General features: G+C 41.7%; 3 protein-coding genes across 5 annotated transcripts in view; 1 reads left to right on the plus strand and 2 right to left on the minus strand.

Moving 5' to 3' along the window:
• Positions 1–9,476, plus strand: part of ampd3b (adenosine monophosphate deaminase 3b) — a 9,954-nt gene extending 478 nt beyond the window's left edge. Inside the window, exons 2-12 of the mRNA XM_031563403.1 lie at positions 376–647; positions 1,654–1,783; positions 2,067–2,261; positions 2,659–2,790; positions 3,321–3,484; positions 3,712–3,838; positions 5,406–5,569; positions 6,169–6,289; positions 6,877–7,050; positions 7,725–7,835; positions 8,336–9,476. Coding sequence (XP_031419263.1) covers positions 376–647; positions 1,654–1,783; positions 2,067–2,261; positions 2,659–2,790; positions 3,321–3,484; positions 3,712–3,838; positions 5,406–5,569; positions 6,169–6,289; positions 6,877–7,050; positions 7,725–7,835; positions 8,336–8,515 — 1,770 coding nt within the window. The 3' untranslated portion in view covers positions 8,516–9,476. The remainder of the gene's footprint in view (positions 1–375; positions 648–1,653; positions 1,784–2,066; positions 2,262–2,658; positions 2,791–3,320; positions 3,485–3,711; positions 3,839–5,405; positions 5,570–6,168; positions 6,290–6,876; positions 7,051–7,724; positions 7,836–8,335) is intronic.
• Positions 9,477–10,681: 1,205 nt separating this feature from the next.
• rnf141 (ring finger protein 141) lies at positions 10,682–14,984 on the minus strand. The gene is made up of 6 exons (XM_012828146.2): positions 14,794–14,984; positions 13,290–13,481; positions 12,806–12,914; positions 12,247–12,422; positions 11,580–11,687; positions 10,682–11,157 (listed from the first exon to the last, which is right to left on the minus strand). The coding sequence occupies exons 2-6, from the start codon at positions 13,421–13,423 to the stop codon at positions 11,007–11,009; spliced, it is 678 nt and encodes a 225-aa protein (XP_012683600.1). The 5' UTR covers positions 13,424–13,481; positions 14,794–14,984; the 3' UTR covers positions 10,682–11,006.
• Positions 14,985–15,069: 85 nt separating this feature from the next.
• On the minus strand, positions 15,070–26,018 carry LOC105900762 (mixed lineage kinase domain like pseudokinase). Of its 3 annotated transcripts, XM_031565139.1 has the most exons (12): positions 25,810–25,852; positions 25,443–25,566; positions 22,178–22,627; positions 21,975–22,079; positions 21,199–21,376; positions 20,723–20,823; positions 20,139–20,274; positions 19,725–19,809; positions 19,338–19,477; positions 19,199–19,248; positions 15,843–15,983; positions 15,070–15,526 (listed from the first exon to the last, which is right to left on the minus strand). In XM_031565139.1, the coding sequence occupies exons 3-12, from the start codon at positions 22,623–22,625 to the stop codon at positions 15,477–15,479; spliced, it is 1,434 nt and encodes a 477-aa protein (XP_031420999.1). In that variant the 5' UTR covers positions 22,626–22,627; positions 25,443–25,566; positions 25,810–25,852; the 3' UTR covers positions 15,070–15,476. The 3 variants fall into 3 exon arrangements, with proteins under 3 accessions (XP_031420999.1, XP_031420998.1, XP_031421000.1); XM_031565138.2 differs by lacking the exon at positions 25,443–25,566 and having other exon boundaries at positions 25,810–26,018; XM_031565140.1 differs by lacking the exons at positions 25,443–25,566; positions 25,810–25,852 and adding an exon at positions 24,166–24,201.
• Between the last annotated feature and the right edge of the window lie 132 nt (positions 26,019–26,150).

Consider the following 26,150-nt stretch of genomic DNA (forward strand, 5'->3'; position numbering starts at 1 on the left):
ATGCATGAATGGGAGCCTACTGCCACGTAACTTCGAATACAGCACACCAATATTCAATATATCATTATGAGACACAGTCCCTGGTGTATTACCATGATCCAACAGTTCTGTTTTTAGATACTGAGACATTGACTGAAAATATCTCAGTGAGAAAGTCCATGTGCAGAAACATCGTTCTGATGAAACACCATGACAAATGGATTTATTTATAAGTATTTTTCCACATACAAGGAATTTGTCTTGGTTGCATGGGACAAACAAATGAGATACAGACAGGGGGGCAAGACAGAGACACGCAGAATCATAATGATTATTCAGTGTTGAGAGTGTTGCCATGAGATAATGATACTCATTAGAGTGCTTTCATACATATAGGTAGATATAGCTAAATTTAGTAAATCCACATCTTTTGTCGCTCCCCGCACAGATATCTGCCCCTGCCCTCGTGAGGGGGAGGACCCGTACTCCATGGAGGGCATCCCCGAGGACCTGAACTACGAGCTAAAGGTGAAGGACGGCATCGTGTACGTGTACAACACCGCCGAGGCCCTAGCACAGGAGCAGCCTCGCAGCCTACCCTACCCTGACCTGGAGACCTTTGCCATCGACATGAGCCACGTGCTCGCCATGATAGCCGACGGGCCCACGTGAGTGCACTCCGGCAAACCCCTCCCGTGTTACCATGGTAACAACACTGACAAAAGTACACGTAAACTGTTGTATCTACATAAATATATATATTCTACATTAAACACATGACAACCAAGCAGTAATACTCACGTGTGGCCCCTGTTAACTAGGTGTGTGTAAAAAGGACAGAGAAGTATGAGGGCAGCGACAGGAAACAGTACAGAAGCACAACCACCTCACCAGCCAGTCCATGCTGCTTATATTCATCACATCCCTTTATCGCCTTCCCATTACGTTAAAAATAACAATGAAGGTTTCAGAGAAGCACAGTCTATTAAATACAGTAGTCGTTTAAATACAGTAGTCGTTAAAAGACTAAACTTGGAAAGGAAAAGTTAAGTATAAATAGACAGAGAAAGCAATGCAACCCAGCCACCTGTTGAAGCAGAGAGAGACTCATCTCAGACACTCTCACAACCCTCGAGTTGAGTTGGTCCTGACCCCCAGACGCTGATTTATGCCCACCATATGCCACGTCTGCAGGTACTTTTGATCCGGGTGTTTTGGACACGGTGAGCTTGTTAACACGACTGCGCATATGGTCCCATACAGATGGTCCGCGTCAAGAGTCACATTTGAAATTGGAGCCGTAGATCAAGAAAATCTGGAGCATACTTGTGATGCCTTGTGGGATTTTTTTTATTGCTGATTGATAACAAACACCTGAATTAAAGTGTGCTCAAAAGAGATGTGCAGTAAAATAAAGAGTACAAAGGGAGTTAAAAGGATTTCTTTTGTAAAGACTTGCAGGTCCTGCATCTACCGCTGTGAGAATTGATTACTTTCTGTCAGACTTCCAATAACATAGAATACCTCGTTAATGTGCGTGCAGGAAGACCTACTGCCTAGGTACAAAGAGTAATTGGATGCAAAAAGGATTTATTTTGTACAAGATTTGCAGATCTGCAATCTCACTGTAAGAATGAATAATAAACATAAAATACCTCCTGGATGTACGTGCAGGAAGACCTACTGCCACAGGCGTCTCAACTTCCTGTTCTCTAAGTTCTACCTCCATGAAATGCTGAATGAGATGGCGGAACTCAAGGAGCTGAAGTGTGTTCCGCACCGAGACTTCTACAACGTCCGCAAAGTAATCTCAGAATCATAAATAATCTGTACTGCATCTCAAATTCACCATTCTCTAGTGATTATGTTGTTTCACACTCTTTGATTATTCAGTATTTTCCCACGGTGTGTGTGTGTGTTTGTGTGTGTCTCTATGTTTATGTGTGTGTCTCTATGTGTGTGTGTGTGTTTGTGTGTGTGTGTGTGTGTGTGTGTGTGTGTGTGTGTTTGTGTGTTTGTGTGTGTGTGTGTGTGTGTGTGTGTGTGTGTGTGTGTGTGTGTGTGTGTGTGTGTGTGTGAACACAAAGGTGGACACCCACATCCACGCAGCGGCCTGCATGAACCAGAAGCACCTTCTGCAGTTCATCCAGACCACCTGTAAGACTGAGGCCGACCGCGATGTCCTGGAGAAGAATGGAGAGAAGATCACCCTGAAGCAGGTGTTTGAGAACCTGGACATGGACCCCTATGACCTCACCGTGGACTCTCTGGACGTGCATGCGGTGAGATCCCACACAGTAATCAGTCGGCTGTAGTTTTACGGACATTACGGACATCATAAGGTGCAGCCTGTGATTCTAATCCAAATAGACATTTTGTGTAATTCAGCAAATTGCGTCGTCTAGCAGTTCGTTCTTTGCGTGCGCTCATAAACACTCCTGGCTCTGTAAATAGGAAACAAACAAAGTGGCTTGGCATGCGCCATACACTCTAGCCAATCAACAAATATCTCAAATATCAACAACTTTTCGCCAGAATCACAGACCACACCTTTAAGAGAGAAAATATCCAGAACTCTGTCTGGATTTGTCTAGCCATTTGATAAATGTTAGTTTGTGTCAAACGTTTGTTATCAGATGAGCAAAATCTGTGATTCCTGCTTCTCCTGTGCCTCTCCAGGGAAGACAAACTTTCCACAGATTCGACAAATTCAACTCTAAGTACAACCCTGTAGGGGCCAGTGAGCTCAGAGAGATCTACCTGAAAACCGACAACTACATGGACGGAGAATACTTTGCACGGATCATTAAGGTATGTCTCATAAATGCTTGTCATGTCATCACCATACCAAACTGAACTCTGCCAAGGACAGGGTGAAGGAAAGGTAAAGATGGCAGTTAGGCAGGTAGATGGCTTATCAGTTATTATTCAACAGCAATGTACTGCTGAATGCTTTAATAGACCAATTTGTATTTTATTTTACCGTGCCATAAAACTTTACCGTTGGTTCAACTTCTGTTATTTGTGAGTAATATCATTATTAAAGGAAAACACTAAAAGACAAACAGTTTATCAGGCACACAGGGGTTGTTACACCTGTCTGAGTGGTCCCATAGTGTAGGCATCTGTGTATGCTTAATCAAATTAGATGGGCTCATTGTGCCAGACCACCTCAATGGATAACAGAGATTTGCATATCATGTGCAAACGCTGTGATGACCTAACTCTGTCTCTATTTTCTCTTCTTCTGTCTCTATCTTTTTCTCTCTCTCTTACTCTCGCTCTCTGTTTCTTTTGCTTCTTTCCCTATCTCTGTCCCTCCGACCCTTTGCCACGAGTAGGAAGTGTCTCATGGGCTAGAGGAGAGTAAGTACCAGTACGCCGAGCCCCGCTTGTCTATCTACGGTCGTTCCCCGGATGAGTGGGAGAACCTATCCAAGTGGTTCATCCAGCAGAAGGTCCACTCCCCTAACATGCGCTGGCTCATCCAGGTGCCCAGGATCTAGTAAGTGTGGACGACGCACACACACACACGCGCCTGTATTGCAGGAAGGTCCTTTGTATGTGTCACAACTGGTCTTGAACCTCAACATGTTTAACACATTACTAAATATTTCTAATGTGCCCGATATTTAATGAATATTGGTTTAGGAGCCCCTTGATGATATTGTAATTGCTTTTGACACAAAGCAGCCATTTAATGCCTCCAGTTATGTTTGTTTTCATTTCTAGTGACATTTTTAGATCAAGGAACATAGTTCCCAACTTTGCGAAGATGCTGGAGAATATCTTCCTGCCGCTCTTTGAGGCCACTGTCAACCCACAGCAGCACAAGGAGATGCACGTGTTCCTGAAATATGTGAGTCCTCCGAGATCTGCGATAGTCTATGGTCATGTGGGTCCAATACCATTAGAGCACCAGAATGTTATGTCACTTCCTCCCAGCAGACAGAGTTCTGTTTTGGACCAGTTCTGTTTCTGATAGCAAACAGAACATATTTGTTTCTCCCACATGTGTTGGACATATGAGAGAAATGCTTGTATGCAAAGTAGTTTTGTTGTTTTGTTTCACAACACGAGGCAGAGACCTTCTCTAAACACTATCCAGTGCCTTATGTCTCCTAGTGTCCCTGCTCAGTTTTGACATAAAGAGCATGGCTCTGTTTGAAGATGAAAACAAGTTGCATGCTACCTTACCACAAACACTTTCAGACTGAGGTTTTCATATATCTGTGCAAGAACAGCTGTGCAAATAATACATTTTATTAGCTACAGTGATTTAAAATACATTGCATGAGGACTTTTCTTGAAGTACAAAGCCAAAATTGCTAGAACTAGTTAATAGCACCACTTTGAAATTCTGTTGATTCTTACATGAGCCTCTGAATTCCCACTCCTGTGCTGTCAAATTAAATACCATTGCAACATGCCTATGAAATGTCAGTGTGTTGCAAACCCAGTATAATATGTCCACATGTTGAAATCCTACTGCTTACACATGTTTTCTGAAACCAGGTCTTATTTTTTTAAACTCTGCAAACAATTCACAAAACTGCACGCACAAAATGCACGTGTTAGAAAAGCAGTTTGAATAATTGCACAAGATATTTTGTTAGGTGTATTTCAGTTTCTTTTTGATCTTTTATTTTGAAATCCGGTTACACAACCAACACAACACAAATCTCCTGCAAAATGAAACACTGCATTCAAAACTCAATAATCTCTTTTCTAATCCCTTTTGTGTCATATGGTAAACACAGCTCTTTATATGGTTAGACTTCTTCAATCACTAACAACACACTAGTGTGATAAATATAAAAGACTCCTGTCTTTGTTTGGCTAAAGCCTTTTGTAATTATAGTGTAACAGTGCACTTCATAGAGCAATCTGACAAACCGGTTACATTAGACTGACAACAAAGATGTTTTACAGTACAGTGTATTACCAAAACAGTATTTCAAAGTGTTTAGTATGGAAACACATCATACACAATATGTTATAGTGGGCTATGTAAAATTGGGTCAAACTGAACTCTTTTTTTTACCTGATACATAAAAAGAGACTGTGTGACCCCGGACCCAGCCTCCTATTTGGGTTTTGTCACAGCAACTCACCAACACCACAGCCAATGTCCTACTTTGAAACTGGTATATAATGCCTTGCATTTTGTAGGGCAGTGACTTCAAAAGTGTTCAAGGGCTGATCATTGTGTCTTAGAAAGTGAACTATGTGTATAATGTTTTTTGCAAAAAGAGAATGAGCTTATGGTTTTGCGATTTTGCTGTTTGAGTTACAGGTTTTAGGAGTAGGGCGATGTAAACATGTGCTGTGTAGGCAGTTTAAAACAACTGTAAAGAATCTTCTAGTAGTACACCATAAGAACAAAGACACATTAGATAACACTGGAAATGTCCTCCATCCTGCAGGTTACTGGCTTTGACAGTGTGGATGATGAGTCTAAGCACAGTGATCACATGTTCTCTTACAAAAGCCCCAAGCCTGAGGACTGGACCACATTGGACAACCCACCCTACAGTTACTACCTCTTCCATATGTACGCCAACATCATGGTGCTCAACAACCTCCGCAAGTGAGTAACATATTCAGGGACTGGGGCAGTGAATGACCGTTATTACACTAGAGTGACACTAGTTTATTTGGGGATGCCCTTTAAAATGTATTGCTATTAAGAGATAGGGCACTATACAGATTGATGCATAATCCACTTAATCTAACAATTTTTTGGATTGAGCACTTGGACACTTTAATTCCTTATCTGAATAAAGTATAGTAAAATATATATTTAAAAAAATAGTTTGCCTGACTCTTGTCCTGTGCAATTACCTGTGCATTTGTGTCTTATTCGATTATGACTGAAGCCACAAGGTGCTTTTACCACTCCATTAGTCTCACAGTCACCCTAACAAACCCTGAGGAAACATTAATGCTGCCTCAGCAGGTATTCTGTGATAATGAACTACCTACTTCAAGTTTCATCCCAATGCTTTGTAATCTCTTGATGAAGACTTGGGCCAGGTACATGATTTCCCTGTCATTTAGTTGTGTGTTTCAGTGAAAGTTCCCCCCAGGTTAGAATGGTTCTCTTTAGTTGTGTGTTTCAGTGAAAGTTCCCCCCAGGTTAGAATGGTTCTCTCTGGTCCCTGAGAGTTCTCTGCTGTTGATTTGTAGGGAGCGTGGCTTGAGTACCTTCCAGTTCCGGCCCCACTGCGGCGAGGCTGGCTCCATCACTCACCTGGTGTCTGCCTTCCTCACGGCCGACAACATCTCCCACGGGCTCAACCTCAAGAAGGTGAGTCTCAGAGGCCAGTTAGGTCAGCAAACATAACTTCAGAGTGAAACGTCAGCTTTAATTTGGTAGATCAGACAGACTTGCCTTAAAGTTCTCACTCTCTATCTCTCTCTCTCTGTCTCTCTCACTCTCTCTCTCTCTGTCTCTGTCTCTCTCTCTCTGTCTCTCTCTGTCTGTCTCTCTCTCTGGCCTTTTATGGTAGCAGATGTTCACTTGAAGAATGACTAATGTGCCGGCTTTCTATCCAGCATATCTCCCCTGTGCCAGAGTTCATTCATGTGGCTTCTTCCCTTAGTCCCACCCCCCTTATCACTTCCTCTCCTGTTGCAAATACATACAATAGACGGGGGGGTGAGCAGGAACTCATTGCATAATCTCTGTGTGTGCACAGTTCCTGTTAGGCATTCCAGAACCCAACCAGAGACCTTTCTAACTATGGCAAACATGAACCTCATGAACCTCAAATATATTTTAACTTGGTTCACATTTTTAAATGTTCTAAATTGTTTTAATTGTTGAAATGTAATTTACTTTAAAGTTTATTTTTATAATCTGCTGTAAGTACATCTATGTCTCTTCCTTCTCAGAGTCCTGTGCTGCAGTACCTGTATTACCTGGCCCAGGTGCCCATCGCCATGTCACCCCTGAGCAACAACAGCCTGTTCCTGGAGTACTCCAAAAACCCACTCCGAGAGTTCCTCCACAAAGGCCTGTGCGTGTCCCTGTCCACCGACGACCCCATGCAGTTCCACTACACCAAGGTGAGTCACACAGACCTCCACTCAGTACTGGCATCACAGACAGTCCTTACTAATACTGTAAAACAGTATATATACGGTACTAAAATCAACAAAAGATTTAGGTAGCAAGGCATATAAATGTGTGTTTCATTAAAGGTGATAAATCAGCATCACAGAAACATCCATCATTACTGTCCCTAGCCAAATAACCATAGACGCATCATTACTGTTCCTAACCAAATAACCATAGACGCATCATTACTGTCCCTAGCCAAATAACCATAGATGCATCATTACTGTCCCTAATCAAATAACCATAGACGCATCATTACTGTCCCTAGCCAAATAACCATAGACGCATCATTACTGTCCCTAATCAAATAACCATAGACGCATCATTACTGTCCCTAGCCAAATAACCATAGACGCATCATTACTGTCCCTAGCCAAATATCAATAGACGCATTAAGTGTTCAGGTAAAAGTGCCACAAACACCTCTAGATGACCAAGAAAAGTTGCGTGTTTCTCAGTGACGTGTACAACATCCTGTGGTTTCTCATGTGGTGTGGCCGTGAAGTAGATTCTGTGTCTGCTCCGTCAGTGGTCGCTGGGGGTTGGGGTTGTGTTGGGGCGGATCAGGCCCCTGTGTAAGTGTTTGTAAGTAAGTGCCTCCGGGTTGTTTGTGTGTTTGTAGGAAGCCTTAATGGAGGAGTATGCCATCGCCGCCCAGCTGTGGAAGTTCAGCACCTGTGACGTCTGTGAGATCGCCAGGAACAGTGTGCTGCAGAGCGGCCTCTCACACCAGGCGAGCTAACACACACACACACACACACACACACACACACACACACACACACACACACACACAGTCAGACACACACGCACATAACATGCACACACACACACACACACACGTACGTGCGCATGCACACACACATGCACACACACACACACACACACACACACCCACACTTCCTGCTTGTTTTTGGATACTAAAACAGACCCTGGGTATAAAGCATTGTTTCTTTCAGTGGATGTTTTTTAACCCAATAACAGAACTACACACTATTCTAGTCACTATGCTAGTCAGCTGACTGCAACACCCTAAACCAGTATATTTCTATTTGGTGCTTTGGTGATGCAAGAGGATGGAAAAGAAGACTTCCCCTTGAATCCTAACACTATAGCTGTCCACTGCTACATTAGTAAACTGGGTTCATCAGGATACAACTCAGGGAGGCAAGGAATGTGTGTGTTTTTGCGAGGCAAGTCAGACTCTAACGACCTCTACACGTATCTCCACAGGAGAAGAAGCACTTCCTGGGAAAAGACTACCTGGAGGATGGGCCTGACGGCAACGACATCAGGCGCACCAACGTGGCACAGATCCGCATGGCCTACCGACACGAGACGCTGTGCAACGAGCTCAGGTTCCTGGTGGAGGCCGTCAAGGAGGAGCCGAGCGGTCAGGCGGGAGTGCAGTGAACGCCTCAGTAACCTGGTTGTGGTACGCTGCCTGGCTGTCCATAGGCACAGTGTCAGCAACCCACTAACCACACCAGAGAGTCACAATGCACCCAACACCCAAGAGATGGCCAGGTCACTGGTTACATCAGGTACTGTTACAGGAAGTTGATAACCTGATATGACGGTGTAAAGGGTATTTAGGAGAATGAGACATGACAAGATACCAACGTGTCCTTTTTGCAAAAGAAAATGGTTAAGGGTTTCAATTTTTTTTTCTTTTTCTATTGTATGTACCTGTATTACTTGAGCTACCTGAATAGTTGTTTTCATTGCTTTTTTATTGCTGTGATATTTTAAAACAAAACACCACGTTTGCACGGGCTTGTTGGATGGATAAAGGGATTCTTCATACTAAGAGCCAGGAGGTCAGAGCTGTGCTTAATCCCCACCTGGATGAACCAGTGTGTTTAGGAACTGCTGATGTCAAGTTACCATTTACTCAGGACCGGCAGAGGTGAGGCCTCCTTTATGCAGTGGATTTTCTCTACGTAACCTGCATCACCCCCTTCACTCTGGGCAGTAAGCGGACAGGGGTCACCAGAGTTTGACCCTACACAGCTTTCTTGCTATGCTGATGTATGCTTTTCACTGTATGAGAACTCACTGACCAATGCTTTGTTCCTCAGAAGGAAAGGGAGCTGAATGATTGAGGTGTGGACGTTTCGGAGGAACAGAGGGCATGTATGTACATGCTATGCCTCCACTCAATTCTATCTGATTCCGCTTTGTCACTGTGTTTGTGCCGCGCCACTAGGCCCTAGATTGGAAGACCATGACTAGGGGTTTCCTACTCTATGAATGTATGGGTGTTTGTTTATCGTGTAATTGATTTTGACCATTTCTATTTGCTATTTTCTGTTTTGTTAAAGTCAAACTGTTCATGTTTCCATTTTTAAAATAAAGATTCAGAACAAGATTAGTCAGTGTTTGGTAGTCTCTATTCAATTACCATATCAACATGCTTACTTTGAACTGAGGGAGAAGGCATGGTTTAAAATGTATTTAATTCACAATAGAACCAGCAGAATTATTAGTTATTTATAGTGGTCTTTAAGACTACAAAGAACTGAGAGAGAAGTACCCTCACATTCAACACGTGCGTAAAAAGGATAGTATTTTATTTGTGTTAAACAGTGCCACCTACTGGACATTAGGCAATTATGCAATGTGCACAGAGATGATGGGGAAATGCCAAATATTCTCAACCAGCAACAATCTTAAAATTTTACAATCTTAATATATTTATTTTTTATAAATAATATATTTATTCTTTCTGGGGAAACACCCATACAACAGCCTTATCCACATCCAAAGACTGTGGTTAATATACACAGAATTTTGACAAATGATGTAAAAAGGTATCAACTTGTGCATATTAACCTTGCAGGCAAATACACCTGGGTGAATCTCTCTGAACAACACATTAATTTCTCTCCAGCGTGTTTTTGTTGACTGCATTTCTCACAGCTGCATTTCTTAGAACTCAACCCTGAAGTTCAACAACAACAGCAGGGTATTTTTAAGATCTTAATAATAGTAATAAATTATTCTATAGCTACATTAAAATATCTAGCACATGTAGAATTTCATAAAAAATAGCTACAACGAAGCCCAGCTTTCACTAAATTACAGTAGTTTTACCTTGGAACAGACACGACAGGTTTGCAGTCATGGAAGAAATAAAGTAAAAAATAAAGAAATATGTTCACAAACAAAGAAGCAATGGCAGAAACCCAAGCCTGAAAGCGCAGGCCAATTGGGTGGAGTTTGTATGGGGATAAAGCTAAAGCCTTGAGAGACTGAGTTGAATAGCTGACCTCCTTGCTAACACCACATCCAAAAAAAAAGGATTTTAATCAACAATCCAAACAGAAATGAAAGGAGACGGCAACCCTGATGTCTAAAGTGGCAGAGCAATCACCCAAAAACAGGACACAAGGCAGCAGTGAAGAGAATGAACCGCAAGGAAAAGCAAACTATGGATTTGTGTGTGATGTCTTGCATGATGTCACGGTTATCAAAACTGTCAGAACTGTCAAATATCAAATGCACCGCAGATACGCAGTGGCCATAAAGTCTGTGTATGAAACATGTGCAATTAAGTTATTAAGTCATTTAAAAAAAAAAATAGGAATTATAAATAAAGCTTAACATTTCAGTATGCAGAAAAGCAGGTTTCTCACAGTATACACATATTTCAATTTTTTACGAGTTTCTACCTACTTTAAGAAAAAATCCATAAGCTGGCCCATAAACAAATCCACCAGTAGTTAATGCCTCTTCTGAGGAACTTTCAAAAGCTTATTTAAATTAAACTAAATCAAACCTCAAATGCTCAAAAAGGGAATGAACACCATTAAATCTGTCCATATGGTTGAGTGTGGGAGGAGGGAGAGGAGGGTGTTGTTATTTTTGTTTTTGTTGTGGGGGGAAGGGGGGCGGGGGGGGGTTAAGGCCTGTGAGGATGACCCGCCTCATCAGCCAGGTTCAGAATGTAGCCAGCGATGTCCTCCTCTGTGGGGGCGTCGGACATCACCCATGATTCATTGGCAGCAGTCACCTGGAGGCGGCAGATGGGGCAGTTTCTGCTCTGACCACTCCTGTGGAAACAAGGTCAACAGAATTTGGACTTTTTGGTCCACAGGTCGGACGAACACACGAACAAAGAAACCTGTCTGTCAACATTCGCCAAGTAACAACATCTGAAGATCTGAACATCTGAATGTGCAATGAGTGTTTCTCTCTAATAAAACCCACTAGGAGTGATCAGTCGATCTACATTAGAGCCAAGACACAACAGAAACGTCCCCTACATTTCCCTTCTTGTCACAGAACATCCTAGGGTGCTCTAACAGACATCTACCTATCATAAAAGGTTAAACACGATCATGACTTCCAGCTTTTTGGATTAAATGTGAGATCACCAGTACGACACTTCACGTCTGGCACGTCACATGATGTCTTCCATGCTATCTCACTTCCCCAGTCCCCTAGGTGTCTCAGGTCCGCAATCTGTTCTTACCATTTATCTATGCACTTCTGACAGAAGCTGTGAGCACAGGGCAGGATGAGGTCAGCTTTGCCATCCATACAGATACAGCACTCCTCTTCATCTGTCAGCTGTTTAACCCTGAAACCCAGTGGGAGAACCACACACACACACACACACACACATTAGGAAACACACGCTGGGCTGATGTATTGTTTGAGCATGACTACATTTTCAAGCATTTATTACATTTTCATGATTTAGTCAAAAGTCGAAACACACTACTAACACAGACAAAATCACATCTATTAAGCTATCATTTTAAAAGCATAGGGCCAACAAATGTAGTTACTTGCTGATAAAAACTTAGCTGAGTGTCTCGCAGCTCTGAGCCATAACAACATTGAGTGAGAACAGTATATATCCAGAAAAGTGAACAAAAAAAAAAGAACTGAAAGCGTAACACAGAGACTGAGAGGACATTAATGCTGATCAGGGCTAAATCTCATCTTAGCCCCATTTTCCACGAAGTGAATCTGTAGACAGTGAATACGAGTTCTTGAAAATGGAACAGCCCTAAAAATGGCCGAGTCCCTCGTAAGTTCACTGTCCAAGGAGCTTATGTACAGACTGAAATGGACCCCAGGTCCCCACGGGAGGTCAAGTCAGGCTCCTGTTTCTCCAACACGGGGTGACCTACCTGCCCATCCACATGCTGGCCTGGCACGACTCCACAGAGGAGAGGGGGGGGCCCTCAGCGCCAGCCTCCCCTGAGAAGACCTCCGCGGCCTGGCTGGTGATGTCCTTATACAGCTGGATGAACTGATACAGGTTCATGATGCGGGAGGCCTCCACCATGCCATCCTCTTTGTTGATCTGAGGGAGAAAGAAGCAGAGGAACAGAGGCAATGCCATTCACCCCATCACAGATTAAAAACATGATGAAAGAACCTCTTATGGAGATTTTCTGTTTAATTAGATCCTCTCTATTATGTGTTTACTCAGTATATAACTTGAAAAAGGGCAGTATAAGTGAAGCCAGTGAAAAATTACAGAATATACAGGAAATTGAAAATGTAATGGAAAGTTTATTTATATAGCACAGTTCATACACAATAATTCAATGTGGGAACAAAAGACCCAATGTGTATTATGAAGGGAATATGTGGCTGAGAGAAAATGTGTGGGCAAGGTCAACCATTGTGACAATCCTGTGGGGGTTCATGCTGTGGGCACATTGGTCGTCCCTTTGAACTCACCTTCGTGCACACTACCCTCACAGCCACTTTCCACAGGGCCGTGGCGTCGGAGCCTGTTTCCACTTCAAACAGGAGGTGCTTCGGCTGTCCTGCAGCCAACTTGGCAGTGCTGTGGGAGCAGAGGTACTTGAACACAGCCCACCTGTGCCTTTACACTGGGACATCATCATACATTAAGACTGCCAGAGAGACCAACTGTCAACTGTACTTCAAATAATGTTTGATGGAGATAATTGTATTTCCAATAATCCAATAAACTCCCACATGAAGTCCCACTTCTCGCTATTACTGACACTTGATGGACCTATGGCATTTTGCCATCAATGCTCTCTCATGAATAAAATATTTGTACATTGCTTGTAAAAATCAGTCTGGATGAAATGAGTAAATACAAATGTTCTCTGCTGCCTTGGGCAGTATGAGAACTACCACCTGTATTGCAACAGATACACCCGATCTGACAATACTGAAAAGATCCTCTTACACATCATTCAGCTCAGCCATCCGACCCAGGAACTCCTCGTAGGTGAGGTAACCGCTTTCGCGCACCAGGCCGGCGTGCTTGAGCACCTTCTCAGGCAGCCTGCCCACCGCCTGTCCGGTGAACTGCTGGCCCATGGTGGCCCCGAGAGGAGAACGGAATCCCAGAGAGAATGGGCCTCATTCAGCACAGTTTCTTTAACAACATGAAAAGCAGAAATGCAGTTGGTTTGATGGTGGCTTTGCTGAGGTTTGTACAAGGAATTCTGTGGGTTAGCATAAGTACTGAGCCCGACTGAGCCGAGACCTTTCACCATTACAAGACTAGCAAGAAGTAACTGTAACGAAAACAGATAAATACATTTCCAACGGATATTGAGCAATGGTTCTCATATTTACTGGACTGGAATAACATGTCCTGTTCACTCAGATATATTACCTCCTTAAGGCACCTCTTTTTACTTATCTTCAAGCAACCTGCTCTTACTTCGAATTACACTTGAGAGACTGGAATTAAAACATTTCTAATGTGCAGATGTATGATAATGTTAATATACGTATAACGCTTTGTATGGGTATGTGTTCACTGACTGTCTTTTGGCATCATAGGGGAACCAGCGGGTGTGAGAGTGGCTACCTTTGGGAGTTTTTTTTTCTGTGTATGTGTGAGGACCCCCTTGAAGACGAGATAGTTAATCTCAAGGGATTGATCCTACTGATAAATTGTCATATATACCCACCAGGAAATAAATCAGAGATTAGCCATGTGTACAGTATATTCTAAGCTAATTAGGGAACACTTACTCTGTATGGCGTTCATATCATTATTACCCACTCATGTAAAACTGAAGCAACTCTGTCATCAGAACAATGATGGAGTTCATTAATATAACTTAATAAGGGGGTCCTAGTATTCCTGTATTTCAGGTCTCAAACCTCGCAACTATCTAAAAACTGTCTATTCGTGTCATTCTAGTTTACATTTAAAATATAGTTACCTAACGACAACTGCAGTGCTACCAGAAACTAAATAGCACACATACATTTGATTATAGATGAACTTGAGGTAAACGCCATGAACGTACAAATCGATTATTTCAACATTGGATGCTATTTAGACGTTATAACGTTATCGGTCTTGGATTATATAAACCCACTAAAGCTAGCACACGTTAGCAATTAAACACTGGCCGACTGACTAGAACTGTCATTCCTCCAAAGAGCAGTATTTTTGACATTTCGAAAAAGACGACATTTGAAGACAGAATATCACATTCAGGACACAAGATAGTTCTCAATGTAGACATCGACCAATCATTCGATATAAACAACAATGGTAGCTGGACGACGACTGCTAGGTTAGTTAGCCAATGGTAGCAAGTTCACTTGGTGTCATCATAAGAACTGATGGAAGTGACATGCTAGCTTAAAAGCGAAACCGCTTTCAGCACAGGGCAAATATATATCATAGAAGAGTTAGCTATATAATGTCGGGCAGTTTAACTTACCTTTCCTCACTAATCCTCGACAGACTGTGGAACAAACGTGTTCGGTTAATGTTGACTTAGTCTGATTCTCGAAAGCGGTGTTTACTTTTTAGCTCTACTTCGCCGTTTAGTAATTTCGCAGACGAACAACATACGACTTGAGTACCGCCACCTACTGTGTGTTGTGGTAAACATTGTATGACCTTCTTCAAATTCTGCATTGTCCCATCACTTGTCTTACTCCTTGCCAGAAATAAGTTGGATTCGTCTTATAAATATATCATAATAATAATATAACACAGTTTACAACCATTTATTTTTTCAAAATGTATTACCTACCACCATTACTATCATCCAAGTACATACAATTAAGACATAGCCTTTTCTACATTAGTGTGAATATTTCATTTCAAAATATTTGTTCTGAAAATGTCAGAATGGAGTGTATTCTGTTGAGCTCTCTTTTTATCCTTTAACAACTTTTTTTAAAAGAAAACTATACAGATACTGTAGGCCACAACACTATGTTCCACAGAAGGACACCAAATACAGAGACAAATTTCCAGATTGAATCTCTGGTAACCTACAGGCTACCACTCTTAGTTAGCAAGGTAGCCTACCTAGCCTACACTTCCTTTGTACCTTTTCAACTGATTCGGATACCAATAATGTATCTAATGTGAATGAGGTGAAGACTTCCAGGGTTAATCCTCATCAAACTGTTCCACAACCTTGCGTAACTTGTCCACAAGCACTGTGAAAGAATGACATAGCAAATATACACATGAGGAAAATTACTTTTTAAGATGCAACAAATAAAATATTTAAAAAGAAGCATTCATAATTCATGCCTTAATTCATGACTGACTAATGTACGCCTTAATTTAAATGGTGTTAAAAGTGACTAAAAGTGACTGTATGGTTTAACAGTAAAAAACGGTAATACAATAGTTGGTACGTTAAGCCACTTCTTTGTGCAGCAGCTAAGGAGAAAAGCAGAAAACAACGTTTCTATTTCACAAAATTTTTCTTAATTTTGCACGATTTGGAGTGACAGAGTGAAATAATACCTCCAGCTGTTGGTCTATGGAAGGCATCAAAGGAACGACAAGCATTGATTAGCTCTCCTAACTGCCGGGGGCAGTCTTTGGGTAAGGGCTCCATGGCTTTCTCCTCACAAACCTTTTGATAAACTTCACTATGGGAGCAGCCTGTGTGTGGAAGGTGAACTCATTAAAATGAGAGTGAGTACTTGGACCACAGCAGTAAAAGTATGGATGTATTTGAAAACATTATTTGTGTTTAAACAAAACTTTGTATTTGCTTTTTATAGTTAAAACAGTTCACCGAAGAGCTCTGTAATGCAACTTATGCTGAACAAACATCTCTGTGCTCATAGGAAACATGATGTAATGTTCGTTGTTAGGTTGCTGCTGTGTCTCTGGACTCTTTTTAAGGTGACTTTGGAAGATTTTATTTTGCATAACAATTAACGATGTTAATACATCACAGAAAAACAACAAAACAGAAAATCATGATAATCACATAAAAAAATATCAACATAGTCATTTTCATTCAGAAGGAGAAGAACACTGTGACCGAAAGGCCAATTTCGACCTATCGGTCTTCTAAATGTGGAGGGAAAGATCTTCTTTAGTGTGGTAGTTTGTGGTGCTTGCAGTTTGGTCTTTTGCAACGCATAAGGTGGCCTTTGACTGTGTATGAAGTTGCTTGAAATTTGACAGAATCATGAATACGGCAGTTACATGGCTTGGGGTGCTACATTGTCTAAGTACTAGCATTGTATTGCTTGGTAGAGGAGTTCAAATGTGCTGAGACAAGCCTGGAGATGCCTTTGTCACTGCCTAAGGACTCAGCAGTCAAGAACACTGCTCCAACGGTGCTCCAAAGTGGAGTTCACAAGAAGCGGTTCAACATGCACAAGGCACATTACAGCATAGGGGTACAGAGTGGAAGAGCAGGGTTTGGGTTAGGTTACAGTTGGAAAGCATGGGGTAAGGCTACATTGTCGGAGAGGAGGAAGATGGTGACCAGCTTCTTTGAAAGCAAGAAGAGGAAATTAGACAAGCAGCAACGGCTTCTCAGGCAAAGCAAAGGCAATGGACGACCCGGCATAATGTTGAGCAGGGGAAGATTAGCTAGACAGAATTATGGGCTGTTGATGCCACCCAACTCCACAGAACCTTAGTTAGTGGGCGGGTGAAGGCGGAAGCTGCAAGTTATGTACATGTGTTGGCTAAATAAAACATACTCTGTATGGTTGTAAAACTAGCTTGACCAAGGGTCACTACATGGGGATATAATCTGGTTTTAAAATCACTGCCATGTTTTTATGAGAATAAACTAATTGAGATTAACACTTGGCCAGTTAATGACAGGGACAGTAGAATCATTTTTGTGCGAGAGGGGCAGAAAAGTGGACATCAGGCATGTACAAACAGTACTGGCAAAAAAGCACAGGATTTGAGATTGCAGGCTGATCCCGGAAGGCAACTTCAAGTTCTACAGTGTATTGGTGTGACTGTTGTGACACCAGATATGGTGTTGTATTCTGAGTGTGAACACATTGTTTACTTTATTGAGTTAACAGTTCCCCTTGACGAGCGATTGAGGAAGCCTTTGAAAGGAAGAAGCTAAAGTATGTGGAGCTGGTTGCAGAAGCGAGGGAACGAGGAGACTGATGGAGATACAGTAGGTGTGCTTGTAGCTAAATCAATCACATCGCTTCTGTTGTATTTTGGTTTTCGAGGACGGTCATTGCCATTCGGTTGTTGTGGGAAAGTCTTGCAGTAATACTTTGGTGTATCCTGAGGTGTATTTATTGTTGTCTCTGGTATTGATATGTGTCCTAACCCATCGTTAGTATGGAGGGGGGAGGGATGCCAGACAACACTGTTGTGCCTTCTGGAGGTGTTGTGGGTCTAATTCAAGGAAACACTGACAAAGGAGGTGATGGAGATAATTTCCAAACACTGTTAATGACTTAAGAATATAATAATCAAGTGCCTTGTATTATTAATTACCTTATATGAATCATGTACTTATGTAAGCAGGAACATGGCTTTTCTGTGTTTCTGCGTGTGTGTAACTTAGAATATTAGGTGCCACTTAGTCTGCACATGTACAAGAGCATGTTTAGACCAGAAGTGATAAGAAGGGTCGAACTGTGCTTCTTCCGACCTTGCAAAACTTCCATCCTTGCCTCGGACATCAGAAATCCACCACGTGGTTTTCCCTGCTGAACGCTCAACTTCTGTCTATATAAACCTTGTGCGATGTGTTTATCATTGCTTCACTTTCAGCCTTGTGCTGGGGGTGAGCCCGATTGCAATTGTTGTTTGTCTAATAAATATACTTATATGCAGCTCCGGAGTCCTGAACTAACTAGGGTGAATTTTCACCTATCAGGAGGGTGTCCACATGACAACCCCAGTGGATTGCTTACAATGGCGTCTTTGTTGTTGTTAAGTATCGTTTTGGTATGTAGTATTGATATGACGGTTGTAGAGCACCCTGCTGTGTTATAAATACTTAGGCTAGGTCCAACAGGTCCATGACTGCAATCAGAAAACTATTTGTTATATTTCCTAAAAAGCATGAAAATCATTTAGCCTATAACGTCTACCAGTAACCAATGTCAGACATTTCAGCCTAGTGAACAGTAAGGTCTAAAGCATTTTATGGTTAAGGTCAGGCCTGAAATTGCACAACAAAAAAATGCGAGAACCAGTCTCAATCCTTTATGCCCTTCCAGAGATTAACTTACTTGTAAGTAACCTAACTTTTAAGATAGGGATCCACACTTGCTGAGGAAAGCAACTTGATAGAGCCTCTTCAGAACTATTGAGACGTACTGTGTATGTGCATTGACATAAGCCTCCCTCAGGCATGTGCCCCACCAGAACACACCCAACCTACCTGACACAACACATTACCATCTCAACAGGGATGGACAGAACACTGTTATGACACCATAAAATGGGAATATTCTTGGCTCATGTCATGAACACCTCAAGTACGCTTGGCCAATCACACCAACTTGATCTTTCACCGTATAGAGTAGGATGATTCCTTTACACCACCATTACTCTAAATAACCCTTCATTGGGAGAATGAGTACATCTGAAATTTGAATATGATCAGTCAAAGAAAATACAAAATTGGCACCTGAGAGAGGAAGGGAAAGTTGCATGAAATGAAGATATCTGTCTGTTGTTATATGGTTATGGTTATGATGGTTGTAGAGGACCCTGCTGTGTTATAATACATAAGCTAGGTTGTTGGGTATGAGTACTTGTATGTGACAGTTAGAGGTTTGGCCACAGTGGGAAGTAATAGGAATAGCATTAGGTATTTAACATCTTTTCCTGTCTATAACTAAAGTAAAAGTTATTCACATACATACCTTTAAAAGGAGCAAGGCGAGTTGCAATTTCCCACAGCACAATGCCAAAACTGTAACATTAAAAAACACACACAAGGATAAGTAAAAACTCTTTGCAAAGCTTTACTACATCTTCATGTGCGAGGGTGCTTGAATGTACCTGTACATCTCACAGGCTTTGTCGTAGGCGTGATTGATGCTCTGCAACTGCTGAGGGGAGCTATAGCACAAAATGCTGTGCTTCCCACTTGCACTTTTTCTCAGCGACGTCTCTGTTTTAGCGAGCTCAAAGCCCCCAAGCTACACCAACCCACAAACAGAAATATAAAGAAGCGAGGGGCAGGGGTGTTAAAGGGCATAGGACTCTCAAAGTAATGCATTACATTTCACCATTGTAATGTACTAACTATCTATATTTAACCTTGCATTATCATCAATGAACTACAAGCTAATCAGAACATTTTCTGTACAATTTGGAATAGCACTCATGGCCTGGCTGCACCAGGTAACTGTTTCTAAGCGAAGGGATAAAACAAGTCTCCCCTACCTTAACTCTGTATCCTACTGCAACAAGAAACTTGCCACTGTTGATACAACCGTGAACTTTGAACTTTTCCTCTGACTGGTGCAACCTGCAGTGGGAAAGCAGCACAATCTAAATAACTGACGAAGATTAGCACATGGTTGTTATACACATTAAAACGGGCAGAGTACAATGAAATATCTTTTCAATCTGTTTAACTATCACTATCAGAGGCAGTTAAGTTATTAAGTGATGACTGAGTCAAAGGGCGATATAATGTTTGCCTTAGTTCACAGGAGCTCAGCACTTGTGTGTTTCTGTACAATAGATGAATGAAATATATTTGGAATAGAACTACAGATATGGGTGGAACAGCTAATTTAAGGCTGGGCATGGCTACATTTTACTCAGGTGATGGTCACATACAGGTGTGATTACCTGTAAAGCCCTTGTGCTGCATCAAGACACATCCTGGATTTTCTGTCCCAGGGAAGTTTGTAGTTACCATCCAGAACTTGTTTCAATGAGCCTTTTTCACAGTACTCCATGACAATCAGGAAAGTGGGATTGGGACCTTTACAATCAAAGGGTGGACAGAAAGAATACAATATATGCTACCACAGTTACAGATATCATACATTTATAATCAACATGTATACATATTCATCAATGATACTACACGGTATTAAAATCATTTCTTAAGATGTCATGCCATGATGACAAGAAGTAATGACATAGTTATGTCAGGCATATTGGAATGAGGCAATGACAGTTTGCATCTTAGCCTGTTCCTTCTGAGGATGCAAGATGTCAGATATCACTGAAGAAAGACACATACCAAATACTACTGTATGTGTTGTTGGTCATATTCATAAACCTGTTTTAGAGACTTAGAAGAGTAACAAGAACTCCAAACATATAAAAGCCATTCCACCACATGCACGCATGCACACATATATCAAAATGGTACACTGACAGAGATGACAAAGTCAGTAGAAAGAGAACTGATGTCGCTGACACACCATTTTCATCCTGGACACAAATTCCGAACATTCTGAGGATGTTTGGGGACTCAAAGCGCTTCATGGTCTCCACCTCTTTATTGAAGGTACTTCTCACCTGGCTGCAGTGGAGTTGGCAACCACAAGTAAGTGATCTAGTGACTTCCAAAACATACTAAGAACATTTGTGCAACAAATTTCGAGAATACAGTACAAAGCCCCTCACAGCATTAGCATTAGCATTCAGTACAGCATTGTGAAAATAAATGTTTAGAAACAAAGATTACGTACATTTATTAATTATTAATTTAATATCCATGGTGACTTACAGCACAAGTAATGTATGTGTTTTTAAAGGATATGTTCTCTTGAAACTCATGACATACAGTAGTGTTGTTATTATCTTGCCCTTACAGTTAAAGTACAGAAACACTGCCCACCCTACTTTTTCATAAACAGCTGAGACTCCCTGACCCAGACCCAGTAAATCAGCTTACCTGGCACTAGTGCTTATAGGGTATGTGTATCTCTTGATGGCCACGGTAAACTTGCTGAACTCCCCTTTGAAGACCTCTGAGGTGGGGGTCGTCATGAAGGGCTTCTTGGGCACATTGAAGACCAGCTCCTCCATGCGTATCTCTCTGATGTCCTGCAGGTGGATGCTGGGTGTCCTCACTGGGTGCGGAGACACATGAGACATCACTGTGACATTCATAAAAATTGCAAAGCACTTTTAAATGTCAAAAGAGCCAGAAAATATTTAATTGTAATTAAAGTGACAATAAGATTTAACTACCCAAAAGGCATGCAAAAACCTTGCAAATACAACCAACAGCCCAGTTGGCACTGATAAAAGCTGACTAACATGCTTAACCTTTAAAATATGTGGACCAAGCATGTGGCCTTCATATCTGTTTCAGCACAGTCACAGTCACGCAACTATGCATAAATGAAATAAAAACGCAGAACTCAATGTTGGCTTCTCCAGCTGGTATACAAATGAATACAGGACATACATTTTATTGGACCTGCTCCTGGTATAAAATCATTAGCTAATTTAATTTGTAGAAGACATGCAAATCAATTTTAACTATCGGTGATTGCTAACACCCAGAAATAAAAACTATGGTGAGTGTTTTGTTGGGTACAATAAACATTTTTGTTAAGCAACGAGGAATCACTGACATTAAACATCACAGGGAACACCCTGACAGGTTGAGGGAAGTGATGTTTATGATACATTCACTGCACTTTGCCTAAGTCTCCAACTTACAGGATTCCAGCATGGTTTTAATGGTCTTCACGTCTCTCTTTGTCTCGTCCACGACTTCATGCACTGCATCAACGCTTTCTTTGGTTTCCTCTGCCAACTGCAGCACTACAAGAACACATTGAGAACCATGAGACAGGCCGAAGCAGAAAACTAAGCTAAACCGACGCCAATTCTCACACCTGAGAAACTAAACTTAGGTTTACATTTCTGTAGTTCCTGTCGGTCACTTTCTGTGTCTTCCTTGTCCTCTCTGCTACGCCTGACCTCCTCGAACACTCTATCCAACTTATCCCTCTGGTCGGCGGCGAAGGCGAGCGAAAGGAGCTGCGCGGCATCGTTCAGCCGCTCGCTCAGGATAGCAAACTCATCACCAAAGTCGTAGGCCCGGACAATGCGTTTCAGGCAACTGGTGGAGGCATACTTCTTCACCACGTCTTGCGCTGACTCCAGCGTGAGTTTGAGTTCTCGTAGACCTCTCTCTACAAGCTGCGGCTGGTCACCTAGACCATGCACCTTCACCGCCTCCACTGTGTCTGTCAGCGCCGAGACACGACGTGCCAAACGCATGGCTCGCTTCTTGTTGGCCTTCACCTCCTCACAAAGGGAGTAGAGCTTTTCGGCAATGCCCACTATCGTGTCCAACAGGTCCATAACTGCAATAAGAAAACGATTCGTTATATTTCCTAAAAAGCATGAAAAGCGTTTTGCCTATAGTGTCTACCAGTAGCCTATGTCAGACATTTCAGTCTAGTGAATAGTAGGTCTAAAGCATTTTATGGTTAAGGTCGGTCCTATATTTGCAAAAGGAAAAATGCAGGAGCCAGTTTCAATCCTGTATGCCCTTCCAGAGATTAACATACTTGTAGGTAACCTAACTTTTAAAATAGGGAACCACACCTACTGTGGACAGCAACTTGATAGAGCCTCTTCAGAACTATTGACATGTACTGTGTATGTGCATTGACACAGTGCCGCTGCTAGCCATTTTGGTGCCCTAAGCATAACTCCTTTATGATGCCCCCCCCCCCCCCCCCCCCCCCCCGAGAAAAAAAATGTCTTCCAGGTGTGCGCGCACGCCAACAGCTGACCAACAATAATGGAAATCGCAAGGTTTCATTAGCCATACCATAAACCTATTCATTTCAGTGTAATTTTGGCAAACCACTACTGTACTTGCTTGGGTGTATTGTTCATAGTAATAGTCATGACAATTATTACAAGTTTCTCTCAAATTTCATGTTGTTTTCTTGAAATAGCATTAGACCAAGGCTGCCCAATTTGGGGCCCACGCTCGATTTTTTTTTGGCCCGCGCTCCGATCAGAATCAGAGTCAGAACATCATTCGTAGCATTTTAACCCATTTCGAACAGGGCCTCAACGTCCTATGTAACTCAGACTGGTTGCAGTTCACTGCCTGGCCACAGTTTTAACATTGTTTTAGATGGGTCAAGGGGCGCTATTTACCTCTTGTCAGATCCATAACTTTGCAGCTAAGGAAACTTTTAATAACAAACGATTTAAATGGAAGATTTCTGTTTGCATGAAATGATAGCTAGTTATCTAGCTAATGTTATAGTCTCCTCGATTTAACTTCTACAATTAAAATGGGTGCCTGTGACACTTCGTATGAACGAGTTCATATTCATGAGTTCATATTCACACATATTAACACCAGTTCATTATGTGTAAAGAATGCTGATATGAAATATGAAAACAACCAGTAGTCAATGTGCAAGTTTCCAATTTAATCGTGATTTAAGATACTCTATTTGAGTTGGGGAAGTCTGTCCTTCAGTCGAGGCATGATGATCTCTCTCTACAAGTTTCACCTGTTCGTGTTGGCGTAACAAATGCTTGTGGAGTCAAGTGCAGTTGAGAGGCTCTTGTCTCCAGGGCACAGATTACACTTAACTGTTATATTTTTCTCTTTTCACGGATACAAATAAAAAGGCTGTGATTGGAATACGGGACTGGAGCTGTCCCTGACGGGACAAATCAAAATCACCCATAATATTTCGGGATGTCCCGGACAATTCGGGACGGTTGGCAACCCTACTTGCACCTAAGTTATACCATATTTGAGTGTGATAACATTAGCAATAACGTCAGCTAGTTCGAGGTGTATGCATAGGCTAACCATTAAATTAGCAGCACATTTCCCGTATTTAACAATAATTACACATGGACTTACCTGGAAGTGATGCACGGGCATCATCTCGCAGTTTCTTTCTCTTTCTTTTGTCTGCCCCTGACTCCTGTTGTCTTTTTGAGGCCATTTTCGAAAAGTTGACCTAGCCTACTGTCAAAGTTCGTCAGGCCACTGAGATAGGAAAGGGCACCATGTCTATGGCACCCACAGCTTGGGAAGTTGAGTGTGTATTTTTTTTTTGGGGGGGGGGCACCAGCGTAACTTTTTTTGAGCAATTAAATATATCTCTTGTTCAGCCTGTTTTGTGATATACATACCTAAACGGTGCCTAATATTTCTATATGAAATAATATCGGCATTATAATTATTATAACTATGATGATTTTTCAGTTGCCTATTTTTTGGTGCCCCCACAGGAGTTGGTGCCCTACGCACAGCGCGTAGTGCGCGTTATGGGAGCGGCGGCACTGAATTGACATAAGCCTCCCTCAGGCATGTGTCCCACCAGAACACACCCAACCTACCTGAATTATTCATGCAAACCACACTGAGAAAAAGAAGAGCAGGTGACACGACACATTATCATCTCAACAGGAACATGCCTACATAGCCTAACTTGGGTTGCCTAGCTCAATTTTTATGTCTGGACAGAACACTGTTTTCACATCGCAAAATTTAAATATTCTTGGCTCATATCATGAACACCTCAGGAACGCTTGGCCAATCACACCAACTTGATCTTTCACCGTATAGAGTAGGACGATTCCTTTACACCACCATTACTCTAAATAACAGAGAAGGAGTACATCTGAAATTTGCATATGATCAGTCAAAGAAAAAACTAAATTGGTATCTGAGAGGGGAAGGAAAAGTTGCAATGAATGAAGAAATGTAACATTGCACAACATAGAAGTAGAATGAAACTTTTTTTGTTTTAACACAAGTTGGCTGACACATGCATGTGATCCTTGTGGCTCCATGGCCAGTGATATATTTTATATTTTGCCAGTTACAAGTTTTCAACAGTCCTTTGACAACCTATAACATATATAAATCCGATTTTCAACTACTGTATGCTGGTTTCAAAGTGAGACAGCACTTTTCACTAGACAGTGAAAGATTCCTTGTATCTATGCAAAGCATTGTAGAGAAACTTTTCATTTAAGGAAGTTAGTCAAAGAGGGTTTTCGCTTCTCTTTTCCCAAGCAATGTGGACCAGACAAGCATGAACAAGATAAACACATTTCAAACATAGACCTTTCATTTACAATACATACTTATGTTATCAGAATGTAATTGTTAATTAATTTGCCACAAACCTTTCTTCTGCCTAAGAGTCTTCCCACTTAGCAGTCTGTGGTTTTAGAATGTGTACCTTTAGAATGTGTTTGAAAGCAGGTCACAGTGCATTCTAAAGGCCTTCCTCGAAGTGCTGAACAAGTGCTGACAAGTTAGAAAGCCATTTCAGAAAGTACTAAAAGGACTTCAAGCTATTCTTAAATTCGTAATGATTCCATAAACTTTACTCATTGCTTTGATGTGAGCAACAGTATTAAAGCAAAGTTTCATTCATTTAGGATGTATCCTTCCTCAAATCAGCCATTTAACCTCAGTGTGAGAGAAAAGAGTTGAAGAGACTGAAACCAACAGGCTCAGAAAAAAATGAATGTAGGAAGTTTGTTTTACCGTGATAAAGTGTGTCCGCAGCTTCAGCCAAAAGTGTAGCCTGTTTGATTGTAAATACGAAACCAAACCACACCTTTGTGGTTCCTATGTTGACTCCTCCCAGACGCCAGCTCATCTTACAGCTCCTTCTCGCAGTGCAGTGAGCACTGTAATTCTAATACATTATTTGACAGATTGTCCAGTTGGAAGTCGTAGTGCAAACTTTTTTTTTTATTTGCACATGTTCCCCATCATCCTCACCTTTGTTTAATACTTCAAAATAAACAATGATATCATACATTATTTGAGACTGATGTATGAAGAGTGTTTTACTGCAACAGGCCATATCCAAGTAGCTCATT

Source organism: Clupea harengus, chromosome 3 (assembly GCF_900700415.2).
Source record: "Clupea harengus chromosome 3, Ch_v2.0.2, whole genome shotgun sequence".
NCBI lineage: Eukaryota > Metazoa > Chordata > Actinopteri > Clupeiformes > Clupeidae > Clupea > Clupea harengus.